At 42.0% G+C, this 16954-nt stretch overlaps 1 protein-coding gene across 1 annotated transcript in view; it reads right to left on the reverse strand.

The window, feature by feature from the left end:
* Positions 1-530: 530 nt before the first annotated feature.
* Positions 531-16954, reverse strand: part of AFG3L2 (AFG3 like matrix AAA peptidase subunit 2) — a 40951-nt gene continuing 24527 nt past the window's right edge. Inside the window, exons 9-18 of the mRNA XM_018556859.1 lie at positions 16379-16649; positions 10644-10781; positions 9167-9320; positions 7568-7675; positions 7351-7476; positions 6694-6804; positions 3004-3119; positions 2043-2243; positions 1507-1701; positions 531-921 (exon numbers count right to left, since the gene is read on the reverse strand). Coding sequence (XP_018412361.1) covers positions 679-921; positions 1507-1701; positions 2043-2243; positions 3004-3119; positions 6694-6804; positions 7351-7476; positions 7568-7675; positions 9167-9320; positions 10644-10781; positions 16379-16649 — 1663 coding nt within the window. The 3' untranslated portion in view covers positions 531-678. The remainder of the gene's footprint in view (positions 922-1506; positions 1702-2042; positions 2244-3003; positions 3120-6693; positions 6805-7350; positions 7477-7567; positions 7676-9166; positions 9321-10643; positions 10782-16378; positions 16650-16954) is intronic.

Consider the following 16954-nt stretch of genomic DNA (forward strand, 5'->3'; position numbering starts at 1 on the left):
CAAAGCAGGTCAACTCCCACAAACATTCCACGTGTTTTTTCCCAAATAATTTTATCTTTATTCCAAGAAACATTTATACAGCATTATAAAGTCACATTTATTTACAGGATGCAATAGCCACACCCACACTTTGTATCCTTTCAATCAACCTAAACCAATTAAGAGCGGTTTTCCTTTTGGGCACACTGGGTTGTTTTTTTTTTTTTTTTTTTTAAACGCAGCTAGAATTTAAATACCTTTCTTGTGTTCTTTGTGATTTAAAGAAAGAGAATATTTTCACTGTAACGACAGGTATTTAATCACAGCTGTAGATCTGTGGAAAGAACAGTAATAACAGAAAGCCAATAGATAAAAAATAACCTGTGTGAACAGAGCATAGCTCTGAAACATTATTTATAGAATTAAAACTCCTATTTGTAATACTCTTATGCAGCGCTCATATATTCATTTTGCTCTACGGTAAATATGGCACCCATGTTATTTTTTTAAAAATGTTTACGTTGTAATAATGGAAAGATGAGGTCATTGTTATGACTTTTATTAGGAGTGTGGAAACATCCTGATAATCCTGTTTTTAACATACAAGTGTATGTTCTCATTTTTGGTGAAAAGCAAGTCCACTTGCAAGTCTTTAAAACAAAAACAGCATTTGCTCTGTTCAATGTGTTATAGAACCGCTCAGAATGGCATTCCTCCGCTTATGTGTCGGGAAGTCTGTTCATCATTCAGTTCTTCTTTATCCTTTTCTCGGTCTCTGTTCCAGTCCTTCAGACCCTCAGGAAGTGTTGTGTCCTCATCCAAGCTACCAGTGCCTTCCACAAATTCCTCGTATGTAGATTTTTCTGCAAATGGTCTTTGGCCTAATAGTTCAACCATATCACTTTTATTCAGCACCTCCTTTTCTAAGAGTCGGAGAGCAATCTAAAAACAAAACAAAAGAAATGATTATTAAAAATTGAAGAAAATAGGAGACAAAAACATACATAGAAGTCACTGAAAGTCAGCACGGTCATCATCATTTATGAGTACCGGTGGTGGAGGACTAATGATATATACATATTTTTTTACCGACATTAAAGCCTCTTCATTATTAGTGAGAAAAAATAAATACATCCATGCTCACAAGTAAAACAAAAACTAGCTAAATGCTTGTTCCAGAAAATTCTATGGGGCCCTATTACTAGAATAGAACACCAAAGGTGGTTGTTTGACAATAAGGGACAAGTCTTTATCCACTTTAAGAATGCTTCTATTGTTGTGTATGGTCTTTCTAAAGTGTCCTGATGGGGGGGGGGTTGTCTCTGTGTAAATAGGATTTTATTAGTGTTTTTATGCTTTGTTTTGGCCATGGAAGCCCATTACCATCCAGTATGTGTTTAGGGTAATTTGTGGTACATGTTCCTGAGTTGATGTTCACAATCAGTTGGATCAGAGCAATTGAGAACAACCCCAAGTATAAACCTATAAAAAGAAAACGGGTAGACAGTGCTCTGGTATGCTACCTACCTTTTCAATATCCAATTTCTTCTCCGTCAGGAGCGTCACAGTTCTCTCATAAGCAGAGTTAATAAGTTTGCGGACTTCATCATCGATCACTCTTGCGGTTGCCTCGCTGTAGGGTTTCTCCAACACCATTTCTCCTTGCCGAGGGAGGTCAAATGAAACTTGGCCAACTTTGTCACTCATTCCAAACTGGACAACCTTTGAAATAAACATTATGAACATGATTGAATTCTTTTTACAGATGCATTTTCCTTATGCATGTTAAAGCTTTATAAACAGGTGCATAATTGAAGGTTGAACATGTAACAAAGCTGAAAACAGTTGGCAGGTTTGCAGGACACAGGTACTGCAAAAGGATTGGTTAAGAAGCATGTCTCGAAAATCTGGTCCAGCAATTACGTTCCAGACAAGACTGAGGTGATCAGTTTGAACACTATTCTGGCTTCGCTTTCCTAGTTATATGTTATCAAAGGATTTATGGCACATCCAGTAGACATACAGGCATTGGATTTTATGTAGGAAACATATAGTAGACATACCTGTGCATAGGCGCTCTGTGTCACTTTTTTCAGATCGTCTTGTGCTCCTGTTGTAATCCTTCCAAAGAATATCTCCTCGGAGACTCGACCGCCCAGTGTCATGCACATTCTATCCAGCAGCTGCTCCTTTGTATACAGATACTGCTCTCTAGGCAAATACTGCGCGTAGCCTAATCCCTTTCCTCGTGGGATGATAGAAACCTGGAAGACAAGTCAGCATTTCTGGGCACAAGTCCGCTCTAACAAAAATACAATAATTCAAAAATACACAAATGCAAAACAAAACCGGCTTACTGTAATCATAAAAATCACAATCATATGGACGCAAGTGTGATTCTGTGTGTGTTTACATTGCTAGTTCACTTGTCAAATAAAGTTCTTTATGTTAACACAAACAGTACAAGTCCCGCAGATGTCTCCTCAAGGATGAGGGATAAGAAGACACGTCTGTCATATGTAGCATCAGAATCCACTACGCTTTATCTTGCAACTCTCCCAGTGGACTCAAGTGGCACATGCATGGCTAACGCCTTCTTTCTTTACATTTCAGACATTAGAATGGATTATCACCTCCTAAAAAGTACCCCTAAGCTGTCTGATTCCTGTTGAGGTGTCTTATTATGCTGCAAGGCCAAGGTGGGACGGAGTTGTTTAAACTGAGTTTTCAGTATAGCAAGAGAAACAGTTAGCAACTTTCACTGCTCAACAAATACTGCTAGGAGAAGCATGTAGTGGAAAACTTAACACAGAGTTGTTCCTGCTACTGGTGCTGGAAAAATAACTTGTAAATAGAAGGACTTTGGATCTTAGTTCGAAATGGATGAAAGATCAGCCTGCGTACGGCCATATTAAGTACAGTGAAATCTGTACATGAGCAGATACAGATTAGTCAGGCTGTGTACGGCCACATTAAGTACAATAAACATATATATATATATCAGTAGATATGGCTCTGTTTTACCTTTAACAGAGGATCTGCATGTTCCAGATACCACCCTGCCACAGCATGCCCAGCCTCGTGATAAGCCACAGTCTTCTTTTCTTCCGGCTGGAGAACCTGAGTCTTTTTTTCCAAACCTGCACAATAAAATTATAATGAAAAGTAACCTTTACGGAGAGGAATTTGAAGGCCTTCATTGCTGATCTTCTGGTGAATATGCTAGTTGCCTGGCCTTTTCTATATATTTCTGGTTCATGAACTCGTAGTACTGAAGTAACTAAAAGTAACTAGCATTTTTCAACCTGGCACATGCCCAAGGCCCAGCATCAAGGTGTTAATGGCCATCCAGAGCGCATGAGCAGGTTACATCCCCTATTTCCTAAAGCTCACACACGTTACAATCGGAGGGTACAATCTCTTTTAGATCTACCAACAAGTATGTAGTGCAAATGTTGGATACAAATTGATTGAATAGATAAGGTAGGTCATATTACATAGTTTTGGTAAATTTAAAGTTGATTGGAACGTGTGGTGACCATAAGGTAGGACCAGGCAGTTCTGTAAAATGAAGTGTAAGTGCTGGAGAGTGTACGGAAGCCAGGGTTTGTAAACACTATCTGGAGCTAGGCAGGCTGGGAAGCAAGTCTGTATTGGAAAAATGAGTTTAAGAAAACATCTACTTGCGAGATAATTTGTATAACACACAAAGTTATACTGCCACCTACAGGAATTTTGGGCACCGGCAAACAAAAACCGTAGGCAACTCTGGGTTCCACTACCATAGTAGCAAAGCAGCACCAAAAGCACGCTCATAAACACAGAGCGGTGGAACCTGTGTCTCTCAAAGGGATGCCGAAAGAAAACACTAAATTTCTCTTTCGTTCTTTGAGGAAAACAAAAATTCTGAATCCTCTGTGACATCCGAAAGCAGTCTGAGGAGTGGGAAACCGTCTGAGATATTTCAAGCAATTGGTCAGAACCAGTGATGAGTTACAGAGGTTCAGAATCCAACCAAACCTCTAACATATGGACAGTGTGGTGCTAAAAGTTTAGAGCCAGACACATGTGATCCATGCAATCAATGATCTGCGGGTCACTGTAAGCATCGGTCAGATCCCATTTCAGGGGTATGGACAATTCAGCTTTGATGTAACAGAGTAGAACTACAGCCAGAATTGGGTATAAAAGCAAAGACTACTAAAAAAACAACATGGGCAGAAAAAGAGCTTTAGCCTCTTATTGGTGGAATCCTTAATAAAAAGGGGTGTCATCCACTGGAATAATGATTGCCTTGTTAAGGCAAGAGATGGACGGCTGCACAGTGCGGATGGACCCTTTTGTGAAAAAGTAGGGCAAAGGGAAGGTCTTTGAGGCCTTAGGGGCGCTGTAGGACTCAAGGCTAGACACACCAGTAGAAGCGAAAGACTGATCCTCTGGCTTCAGAGTGCTGCACACCGCATCAATAAGGGCTGAAATGGTCTCCTTCAACATAGGAGTAATAGTAGATAACCGAGACTCAAGGAAAGCTAAATCAAGCAGAGAACTGAGTGACTCTGTATCAGTAAGAGTCCATGCAGATGATGGCATGGACACAGTTAACCTCTTGCCGTCCGCCCGTAGTAAAAAAACGGACGGACGGCACTGCAGCATCTGCGGGTTGCCGTCTCCAGACGGCAATTTTTTTCTGCTCGCGCGCGCCCCCTAGCGGGCACGCACGGGCAGAAAGGACCCGCTCAATGTACACACCAGTTACAGTGTGTTTCACATATAGGCGATCGGCGGGTCCATAGCCCGCGAGCAAGCAGATCAGGCACTGTGACAAAAAGTCCTGCATGACCAAAGTGAAGATCTATTCAAAGAGGGCTACATGAGTTGAGGACTGCAAAGGAAGGAATAGACTTGAATATCAGAGGTCAACAGGAGCCCAGACTTTAGGCACTGTCACTATTAGGGGGATGCTGCAAGCGGACCCCAACCTGTTAGTGGACAAAGTGCTAGGGCGGGGGGGGGGGGCAGGGATTGACAAAGTAAAGTGGGACTGTCTCCGTGTGTCTAGATTCAGACATAGTGCAGCCACAAATGCTCAGGACCAGGGGGTTGACTGGCTGGAGGTGACAAAACAGATCAGGAATCCAAGTTCTATGGGGAGCAGAAGCAGAGAGATGCTTCCTCTTGGCTAGAAAGACAGTGCAGAGTGTGCAGGCATGACACTAAGCAGCGGAAAGAGGTCATCTTTCTGTCCTACAGGGTTAACCCCTTTATCAACAAGCAGGCGAGAAAATGGGGAATTAAGTTTACTGCCTAGCAACTAATAAGATTGAGGGAACACTTGGTGCCCGGCCCAAACAGCCTACTCACGAGAGTAAGTCTTCATAGACAAGGCAAGCACATGGCAATGTCAGTGACTCTAGACCTCAAAAACATAACCGGAAGCAGTCTGCAAGGCATTCAAGCAGAGCCCAGTACCCGCTGAGGAGAACTTTGCAGGATAGCTGTGAAGGTTGGGAGACCCCCCTGCCACTACGGGGTGAAGATTCTTGATTAAAGACGAACGTTGCTAGAAGAAATTGTAGGCTAACTTTTGACTCAGATGAGTTGAAGAAAACACAGCCATCCTCTTATCACTATTTGTCTGATGAAGGAGCTGGTTGGAGCTATGAAATGTCACACTGCTTATTATGGGACTGAAAAAATTGCTCGTGTTGGAGCTGGTGACTTCTACAGATTCTAGAATGAGAACAGATCCATCAGTTGTGAATCACTGCAGCACCTAAGTGGAAGCTTGAGAAGCTGTTTAGAGTACAACGTATCCTCTTCAATATAGTCCACCATCCTAGGACACTAGCAAAAAAACTGGTAGTGCATGCTGGTAGTTGGAGGGGTTATACACAGGACTGACCTACCTCTTGCCATTGTTCCATTCTCAGCAGCAGAACCAGACAGGTTCAGAATTTGTTTCCCTCCATAGATGAGAGGAAAATATATTTGATAAATAAATGGATATTAGTTAAAAGGTTCGCTATCCTAAGAGAAACTTGAAAGCTGCAACTGCAGACCTCTCCTTATAGAAATGCCAATTGCCTGGCAGTTATGCAAGCCAGGGATAAAATGATAAAAGTCGAAAGGATTGTAAGCGATTTCAAATGCTTATGAAATCACTTAAAATGAATGCTGCTTCTTGATGTTTAAAAGTTTGAGTTTCCTGCCTGAGCTCTGGTCCTGACTTCCTGTTTTAGAGTGACTCCTTTCTCAAGCACAATGCTATGCAGTCACCCTTGTGTGTGCTAGTAAGCGCTGTGAGTCTCCACAAACACACAGACATAGCAAATCAAGCTACTCCCCTGGCACCTTCTCCAAGCTAGTAGATGAACAGTTGCTGGAGCCCACTCTGTCCTTTGTGATCGTCTACTGGAGAGGAAGATCAGGGAAGCTGAGCGAGAGACTTGGAAGCAGCTGTTTAGAAACACGATGATCGGAAGTGTTTGGGCAAAAATGTCAAGCTCTTTGCTGGGCAATGTACATTTGTTTCACCTGGATTCATTGTTGAAAAAAAAAATTTGAGGAGTTTAATACGACTTTAAGACACAACTGCTTTAAGAAATCCAGTTGACCAAGTCTAATTAATGGGACTGACAGTACATTGCCATTTGCACACATTCTCAAAATAAAACAATTCATTTACTTATCAAGCCCCAATGTGGAGCTGCTTACCTCCTATTACTCGCTCAATGGCTTGCTCAAAGTGCTTTGGGTTTATAGAATCTGAAAGGTGCCTGGCAGCTATAAGAGCAGCTTCATTACACACATTTGCTATATCCGCTCCTGTGCATTGGGAAAAGGAACAAATCGAACATGAGATACATTTCGGCACCGATATGGTTCAGCAACATAAAACTGGATTGATAAGAGTACTGGCTAAAAGTTGTACATGGCATACAGTAATACGGTTTTTGTTACCTTTAAAAAGGAAAAAAAAAAAAGTATGATTATTCCTAAAAACAAATTCAATTTAACTAAATCAAAAACTTTACTTTGCAATATGCGCAGTAAAAATGAATACATTTGAAAAAAGAAAAAAACAAAAAGGCAGGGAGGAGTACCTACTCACATGACCTGTCACTCTATTCACAGAATTCTCTTTCATGCAATAAGCAGATAGAACTACGTACAGTACTCTAGGCTCAATACTGCAGTCTGCATTTTATGACAGCAATATTCCATCTCCATTATAAATCAGCCACAAAGTGTAGGTAAAGAGCAGAGTGCTCTGGGGTACAGGTGCCTTAATATAGGGTCCATACAGGTTACTGCACAATTGTTAGGTCACACCTCTATATTAGCAGGATAGAATTCATGTTTCTTTCTTACCTGAGAATCCTGGTGTTAAAGCAGCCATTTTCCTTGAGAGGGCTTCTTTATCTAAAGTAGTATCCAACTTCAAAGGCCGCAGGTGAACCTTGAATATAGATGCTCTACCTTTTATATCAGGTGGCCCTAAGATTGGGAAATACAGCAAGTACAGCGGTTAGTAAGATTTCCCATATGTGACGAATAGACGTTTACACCTAATTATCGTAAGCCTCACCTATATATATCTGCCTGTCGAAGCGACCCGGTCGCATTAAAGCTGGATCCAAGATATCAGGTCTATTTGTGCCTGCTAACACAACTACATTGGTGGATGTATTAAAACCTAAAAAAACAACACAGTATAAATGTTCGGAAAATGCGAGGTAAATTGCATTTCTGCACACAAGTAATCAGTTTGACTATTTCACATATATACAGTACAGTAAATAACAGGATTTCATCTTGGTCTGGAATTCAGACAACAAATGTAATATTCAATTTCCTATTCAAGCTGCAACTTTTCCTTAAAAGTCATCCAGTCCAGATAGCATCACATGCCAAAGCCATGAGGTTAATAATAATAAAATACATTCTTGTGTCATGATGATTACAGCCTGTTAGTAATCAGGAACAAAATCCATTAAAATAGTAAAAAAGTAGGGATGCACCGAAATTTCGGTCAAAAATAGCAATTTGGGCAAAATGACGAAAGTTCCATCTTTCGGCCGAAATTGCAGTGCATCCTTAATTTTTCAACCTGCTGTGCGTTGCTCTTTGTCTCCTCTGACACAGAGCAGAGTCCAGCGTGGAGGAGAGAAACAGTCAGAAGGCTGAGCGGGGCAGGGAGTGTGTCACAGGAGGCTGAGTTCTCCTCCCGCACCGGCCAGCCACCTGGAACAGATCAGGAGAGCGATGTTAGGGGGAGGAGTAAGCTGTCAAATGAGACAGAACTCTCCTCCCCGCTCAGCCTCCTGTGAAAGCCATTTCAGGATGGAGAACAGTATACAAACAAACATTCAGTGATCACTGACAGTCTATAAATAACTGGATATAGTATGAGTAACTATGTACCAGTTATGAATAGGAAATTATCTACATTACTTCCTATTCATTCATGACTGTGTACATGGTAACGCATACTATGTCCACAATTTATGAATGAACAGGAACACTCAGCACAGTATAGAGGATTCCTGTTCATTCAGTGCTGGGGATGCAGAAAGAGATTGGAGGACTCTGTATCCTCAATCTCTTTTCTACTATAAAAAGGGAAATATCAGGAGTCTGTTTAGACCCCTGATATTTCACCGAACCATCAGCAGTAAAGTTAATAGAAATATTTTATAAAACATAAAATAAAGTGTAGCATAAAAATAAAACGTATGTGAAAAAGTTTTAGAAAAAGAAAAAAATCGTTTCGGCCTGACTTTTTTTTTTCCGATCTCAAAAATGTATTTCAGTGCACCTTTATACATAAAAAAAATAAATTATAATGTAGATAATTTATTGTAGACTCTCTTATAGACCCCTAAAACCCTCTAACCTTCATCTGTTAAATTTGAATCCATAAAACAAAAAATCATATCCAATGGAAAAAGTCCTCAATGTCTTATGTAACAAATATGTTTTAATTGCCATTTGCTCTAATACACGCTTTACTGCACTCTATTGTCACAGTGTGGTCGTTGTTACTTGTTTAACTTAGAACAAAATGTAATTCAAAATAAAAATACATTTATATATAGGTTGTCTATGATGAAAAACGTCTCATTTGTTTCTTTTAGTTGTATCTAAATTAAAAATGACACGGGCATAATGTTGCTAAATGACTTGCCATCCATTTCCACCAAAAGCTGATTCAGTGTGTTTTCCTGTTCGTTTTGTCCTCCAAAGTTCCCTCTTCCTCTCTTCCGACCAACAGCATCAATTTCATCTATGAAGAGAATGCAGGGAGCGTGTTTTCTGGCCATGCTAAACAAGTCCCTTACCTGGAATAGTAAGAGCCACAGAAATATTTAATGAACCAAGATAAGACGTGGACTACATTTCAGAAATTCTTACATTTTGATGGGTACTTTGAAAGTGGGCAAGGAAGACTCTGCTGGGGGAGCCTCAAATCCAGAGAACACTGCTGATTAGGAGGCCCCAAGTTTTAATAACACTTCGCTCAGTTTGCCTTAGGTTGAAGCACGGTGTTAGATAAGCTGCATGTTGGGCTACATTGAGCTTCAATGGCAGTAAACTTCCTTTGCCCAGTCTAAAACATGTTGCTAATGCAGAGCTGCTCAACAAGAGGTCTGCAGGCGACAACCCATGGGGCAGGACCAGTAAGCCATGTCCTTGCACTGTGCAGTACCAAGATGTCAAATTCACAGTTCATGCCTACAGAATCTAGAGGGAGAGTACAGCCAATGTAATCAGCGGAACTTCCCTGTCAGTGACAGCAGCCCACTCTGCATCAGGATGAACAGCAAAGAGAACAGATGTCACAAAGAGTCAATGATTACGCAGGGAGAGCTGCTCACTAAGGCTGCCACAACTAATCGATTATAAAATCGATAATGAGAATTAGGGATGCATTGATACTAGTATCGGCGCCGATTCAGAGTATTTGGGTGAGTACTCTTACTCGCCCAAATGCTCCGATACTGGAACTATTGCCCGCTATATACTGAGTGCCACAGCCGGGACGGATCCTGACAATACTGGCGAGATCCACCCAGCTGGCTGATAGGCAGAGCCCGCTGTTGATCTAGAAGCAGAACCAGCTGTGCCCGCTCCCTCCCCTGTCCGATCCTCTAGTCAGCGTTGGAGGATCAGAGAGGGGAGAAGGAGGGAATCCTTGCGGGGAGCGGTGACGGACCGCTCACTGCAGGGAGATGATCGGGAAGTGAGAGAGCGATAGTATGTGTTCGCTCACTTCCCCATCTATAGCGTCAACGTGTGACAGTTTCAATGTCACACGTCGGCTCTAACTATAAGGATAAGTGGAAACCACTCACCTCATCGTTCTACTCTAAAAACGTGACAATAAAAACAGAACTCCGGCCAAGCAGCAGGATACATCGTTGAAATGCATATCTGTTAATTATTTTACCTGCCAAGGGATTTGTAAATCTAGTCAGCTAGTTCTGTGATTGATACTGTACATCCATGCCACACTACATATAAGACAGGTTAACACCCCTATTTCAGCTTTTCACCGTCCTGCGTCACCTTCATTCTCACTGGAAAGTGAATCAGTAGACCGAGAAAGCGCATCTCTTTGCATTTAAAATGTGCTGTAATGTTAGATTATGTAAGGGACTTACTCGTGCTGGGCCTACACCAACAAACATCTCAAGAAATTCTGAGCCGTTGACTGTAATGAACGGGACACTGGCCTCACCAGCGGTAGCTTTTGCCAACAGTGTTTTCCCTGTGCCAGGAGGACCGGTGAGAATTGCACCCTGGGAATTCAGAAAACACATTAACAGACCAAAATCTAAAACAAGGATATGATGCATACAAATTGCAGAATATCAAATACTGTATATTTAACAATGGCATTGCATTTTCTTTTAACCCTTTATCATGTGGAACATTATTGGAGTAGAATTTATTGTTGTAAAAAAAAGGTGCTAAAATGCCTTCTCTTGATTCTATTTATCAAAAAAAAATAATTGTAAGTTTTAACTACTTCATCAGAATGGCCAAACAAAAGATTAGTTCCTATGGAATGAATTTCTGTCCATAAAACACACTACACATGAAAAGGTTCGTAGAAATAGATTTCCTTGATAATAGTATTGTATGATTTTTGAAGAATATAAAAGGCATTTTTCTTCCTTAGAGCAAACTCATACTGCGGGTACATTATAGTGACAAATCTAACCAACAAGGATCTGCTGAGAGGACCTTTTTGAGTAGGACCACAGTGCCTTAGCTTATTTACAATTGTTCAACATCTTACATTGGTTAGACAGAGGCTCATTGGTTAGCCAAAGACATGAACTGTAGAAGGCTTTAGGCCAGAAAAAATAGGATTTTTGTACTCACCGTAAAATCCTTTTCTCTCCGTTCATTGAAGGACACAGGGCAACAGATCGGAGATCCTGAAAGGTAGGGTATATCGCCACCTGCAGGAGTAGGAAGCTAGGCACATAACAAAAAAAGACTTAGACAGCCTAGGGGCGGCCCCTGCCGGTGGCCCAACCCCCACCTGCTGACAAGTCTCCAGTTAGTAACAAGCAGTTAGGAGTGCATACCCAGAGAAAGAGGGCGGGACCTGTGTCCTTCAATGAACGGAGAGAAAAGGATTTTACGGTGAGTACAAAAATCCTATTAGGATGGTTGATGTACGCCACCGCCGTGGCGTTGTTGGACTGAACCCGAACCGACAGACCCTGAAGCCGGACCGACCAGTGAAGAAGGGACAGGCGAATCGCCCGAAGTTCCAACACATTGATCGGATCATGAGCGCCGACGCAGATTCATCCTCACTGCCCGAGTCCGTCGGTGAGGAGTCCCCCGGATCCGGCCGGGGTGACGCGGATGGAAGTTCCCCCTCCTCCTCGGACTCCCCAGACAATGCCGGGGATGGCAAGGGCAGAACCCGTTTTTTAGGGGGCCTATGCGTGAGAGCGTGCTCAATGCGCGACACAAAACCATCCATAGCGGATGAGAAAAATTCCATGGATAACGCGGTACCTGAGGCACCGACCGCCCCCCCCCCAGGGACCCCGAGGGGCGCCGTGGCGACTGGCAGAGAAGCGCAGGCGTACAGGTAGAACTCAACACTAGGGGGGGGGGAGGTTGGTGCTATTAAAGTAATACAGCTATTCCTCACTTAACAACCTACCTGTTTTGCGACTACTCGCACTTACGACCAGCTCTCCAACCGTATGTATACATATACACACACACTAAAATACCGTAGAAGAGGTCCTAGCTGGGAGAATGAACCTAAAACGAACCTGTGCCTATCCCCAGAGTTCACTGTACTGGATATTATCCTTCTCTTAGCAGCTCATTTTACCCTGCTCCCCTCTCCAAAGCACGAATGTGGCAGCGGCAGTGCGGCGTGTCACAGACTTCATCTTCATCACTGTTCTCTGCTGCTATTCTCTCTGAAATAGCGTGAAACTAACCAAAATAATTGGCATCTATCATTATTTATTCCCTAAATTTGTAAAAAAAATATCAACTTTGCTTTTGATTTAGCATAATATTTTAAATAAAATTCAAATGGCATGGACAAAAAAAAAATGGAACCCTTCACCCAATAATTTTTTTGCATAATCTTTAGAGGTAATCACTACAAAAATGCTTTTTGTAGCCCTCAATGAGACTTCTGCACGTGCCAATAGGTAGTTTCGCCCACTCCTCTTGAGCAAACTGTTGCAGCTGTCTCAGGTTTGAAGGGTGCCTTTTCCTAACTGCATATTTCAGCTCTTTCCAAAGATGTTTAATAGGATTCAGATCAGGACTCATAGAAGGCCACTTTAGAATAGCCCAAAGTTTTGTTCTTAGCCATTATTGAATGCTTTTAGCAAAGTGTTTTGGGTCATCATCATGTTAGAGGACCTATGGACCTGCAACTGAGACAGCAGGTTTCAAGAAAAAATTCCTTGGTAGTCTTAAGATTTCATTGTGCCCAGCACAGATTCCCCCCCATGGAAGACGCAGCATGGCAGCCCCAAAATATAACCAAGCCCTTCTCCATGTTTCACACAAGGTACGCAGTCTTTTCTTTGAAAGATTTATTTTTTCATCTGTGAACACAGAGCTGATGTGTCACACCAAAAAGCTCCAATTTTGTCCCATCTGTTCTGAAACATTGTGGCTCGTCAATATGCATTTTAGCAAATTCCAGTGTGACTTTTTAAGTTTTCTTTTCCAACAGTGGTATCCTCCTGGGTCTTCTTCCAATGAGCCCATTGTCGCTCAAAAAGTGATAGCTGGTGTGATCAGACACTGATATACTTTGACCTTGTAGTTCAATTTGTATATCTTTGGAAGATTTCCTCTTCTCTGTCTACCATTAATACTATCCTTCTGTTCAATCTGGGGTTGATTTCCCTCTTGCAGCCACGTCCAAGAAGTCTGGCTACATTACCATGGACCTTAAATTTCTAAATAGTATTTCAAGCTGCTTGGAGATGGTCTTATAGACTTTTACCACTGGTCTACAATGTTCAGTGTGATGCACGTGATGATGCTAAAGAGCGACTGACTTATTTTCTCCATTACAATAGTCTGACTGACTGACAACAATTACCTCGGTTCACACTTTCTTTGCTTTACTCTAAGGCAGGGGTCCCGAATTAAACTTCAAGACAAAAACTTTTCTTCGAGCAGGAGTCCGAAGTTTATGTCCCATCAATACCCGCTTATGCAAGTTGTCTCCGTCAGCGTTCTCACTTACATTAGTGTTCCCTATTGGAGTGCCCCCTTATATTGGTTGTCCCCATCAGAATGCCCTCCTACATTGGTTATGCACATCAGAGTACCATAGTAACCAATGTAAGGGGGCACTCCGACGAGGACAACTAAGAATTAGCTGTCCACATTAGAGTGCCCCCTAACATTTACTGTCCTCATCAAAGTGCCCCTTGCTAGCGTAATTAAAGTAAGGGAGCGTTCCCTTTGGGGCAACTAATGTAAGGGGGCACTCTGTTGGGGACAACTAATGATTAGTTGTCCCCATCGTAATGCCCCCTTCATTGGCTGTCCACTTTAGAGTCTTCTGGATGTTTTTCTTCCATCCCCCTGTCATGCTGGAGCAGGGCACACGTGTCACTGGTTGTTAGGACCGCCAATGGTCCTAGTAACCAATGACTGCAGAGGAGGAAGACCATAGTTGGGTTATGGCTGGTAGTGTCAGAGGCCAGCGCATCCACTATCAGCCAGCCATAACCTAAAGCAGGAGGAGCAGGTGTTCCCCATCCTCAGCAGTCATTGGTTGCTACCTCCGCCGGTGGTCCTAGCATTTAGTGGTGTCAATTGTCTGCCCCACCCCCAGCATTTCAGGAGGACGGAAGAGTAACTTCTTCCATCACTCAAATGCGAGGGGCAGGTCATACAATGGACATCACTGGTTGCTAGGAATGTCGGCGGGCATAGCAACCAATGACTGTGTCTGTGCTGGGTTATGGCTGGCAGTGGATGCCCCGGCCTCATCAGCAATTTAGTGATCCCTGCTCTAAGCATACCAAAAGGCATGGAATTATATAAGAGACAACTGAGTATGAAAAATTGTTTCTATGAGCTGTAAGTGTAGCAACAAACTGGTCTATGTCTTTATAAGAATTCTTTCCTAAATGAAATGCACAGGCTGACTTCTCATTCTGCACATGCTAGTTGATCATGCTAGCTAGGCTGGCATCCTCAATATTTTGCTTTAATTCATTTCAGTCATTACTGAGGCCAAGTATGCAGATAAGGAATCTCTAACTTTCTTAAAGTGAAACTAATCTTAAAAATTCATTCAAGTAGCTTAACTCTTAACATATTGTGTATCACTCAGCTGTAGATAGTCAAATCATCTCTGAATTCATGCGGACATTGTCCTTCCTTCAAGAGGGTGGCTACTTTTCTTCCCCATGGTCCCTGTGTAAAGTAGCCACCGCTCCAAGCTCAGTCCACTGATTGACTACAAACTCAATACAAATTAGTAAACTAAACGCAAGACTGTAGTCCACCACAGGAATCAACTTGGAGCGATGGATACTTTACAACACACACACAGGGACCACGGGGAACAAAAGTAGCCACCCTCCAGAAGGAAGGACAGCGTCAGCATGAATTCAGAGATGATTTGAGGATCTAAACCTAAGTGTTTCCAGAGTTTAGTGTCCCTTTAATATGCTGTTTCAGGAGTACTTTTAGTGTAGGAGTAGTGGATCAGCACATCAATTAGTCCTCTACCATTTTTAAAAGGAAGTCAGCAGTGGCAGTCCCCATACTTCATTAAGGAACAGGGTACATTCAAGAGAACCTGTATCAAGAGAAATATGGTAGCAGCTATTGCTGATCTGTCCTTATGAAAATGCCAGTTGCCCGACTGTGCTGTTCAAATAGCTTTGATACATCTTGTGTCAGTGACATTGAACAAGTATACAGATTTTACAAAGTGCATCTAAAGCCAAAACTTTCTTATTTTCGGATAGGGTGGTGAAGGCTTCAAATCGGTCAGGTTTTTTACTTGGAAGAATAAGATGGCAATGGATTTAAAAGTTTTAGTCCAGATTGAATGCATCACTGCATCCAGGGTAAAGGGCCAGCTCATTTCGAGGGTTCCCAGGTGAACCATATTGCAGGGCTTAGAAATGCATGAAAGTCTAAAGGTCTGGATGATAAAAATCGATATAGTTCATTAAAGTGACATTAAACCCTCAGATTTTTTTAACATAAAACAATACTGTAATGTGTGCCTTACTGTAATCCATGTTAGTTTCCCTTCTCTTTGCTGCTCTTCCTTTTAAATCCGTATCTCTTCCCATGCTGGGCAGAACTTCTGTTTTGCAGCAGACTGCCTTGTCTCAGGAATGGATACATGGTGTCTGTGTGCAGGTTCACAACCTGAGCCAGCACTACAGGAAGAGGCACTCAGCTGCAAAGGGAAGTTCTCCCCAAGCATGAGAAGAGATAAGGATTTAAAAGGAAGAGCAGCAAAGAGAAAAGGAAACAACCATGGATTACAGTAAGGCACACATTACAGTATTCGTTTATGTTAAAAAATCTGAGGGTTTAATGTCACTTTAAGGGAAATTTGTGCCGATTTCTGTTCAGTTAGTTTGACAGTCTGCATCCAGAACTACATAGATTACCCTCCATGCCTTTGCCTTTCCTGCATTACTGTGCCCAGCTGAAGGGTACCTATTGAAAAACCAGAAACACGTTGGCCTTTTGCAACAGATGTACAGGTTTTGTAAAAAGTATAAAAATAGAACATACAGATTATATAATCTTAATGAACCATATGATCTGCTTGACCTTGAAATTATGCAACATTTCATTAATCAAAACAGTAAGCAGATAACAAAACATAAGTATATAACATTACCTTTGGAATTTTTGCCCCTAGATCTTGATATTGTTTTGGATTTTTAAGGAAATTTACAAATTCCATAATCTCAAGCTTTGCCTCCTCACATCCTGCCACATCCTTGAACTTGACATCAATTTCATCCTTGAGTACTTTAGCAGTCGTCTCTCCGACACTGAAAAGCCCCCCCATACCTCGACCTCCTCTTGCACCAGCAGACCCCTTTCTCATGGAATAGAAAAGGATGCCGAGGAGAAGGACAGTTGGAAGCATGTTCAGAAGAAAGGTTCTAGAAATAAAAAAGAAAACTTTAAAATGGAAAAACACTACTAATAACAAGTCCACCTAAGAAGTTATTGCACGATACCTACAATTAAAAAAAGAACTATGAGGAGAGTGATTTACACTCATCCCCATAGTTAGAGCCGATGCGTGGCATTGAAACTGTGGACTCTACAGATGGTGGTATGTCGACTCTATAGATCAGGATGTGAGCAAGCACATACTGTCGCTCGCTCACTTCCCAATCATCTCCCTGTCAGTCACCGCTCCCCGCAGCAATTCCCCCACTCCTTTCTCCGATCCTCCAGTGCT

This window comes from Nanorana parkeri, unplaced genomic scaffold, assembly GCF_000935625.1.
Source record: "Nanorana parkeri isolate BGI_ZX_2015 unplaced genomic scaffold, ASM93562v1 scaffold255, whole genome shotgun sequence".
Lineage (NCBI taxonomy): Eukaryota > Metazoa > Chordata > Amphibia > Anura > Dicroglossidae > Nanorana > Nanorana parkeri.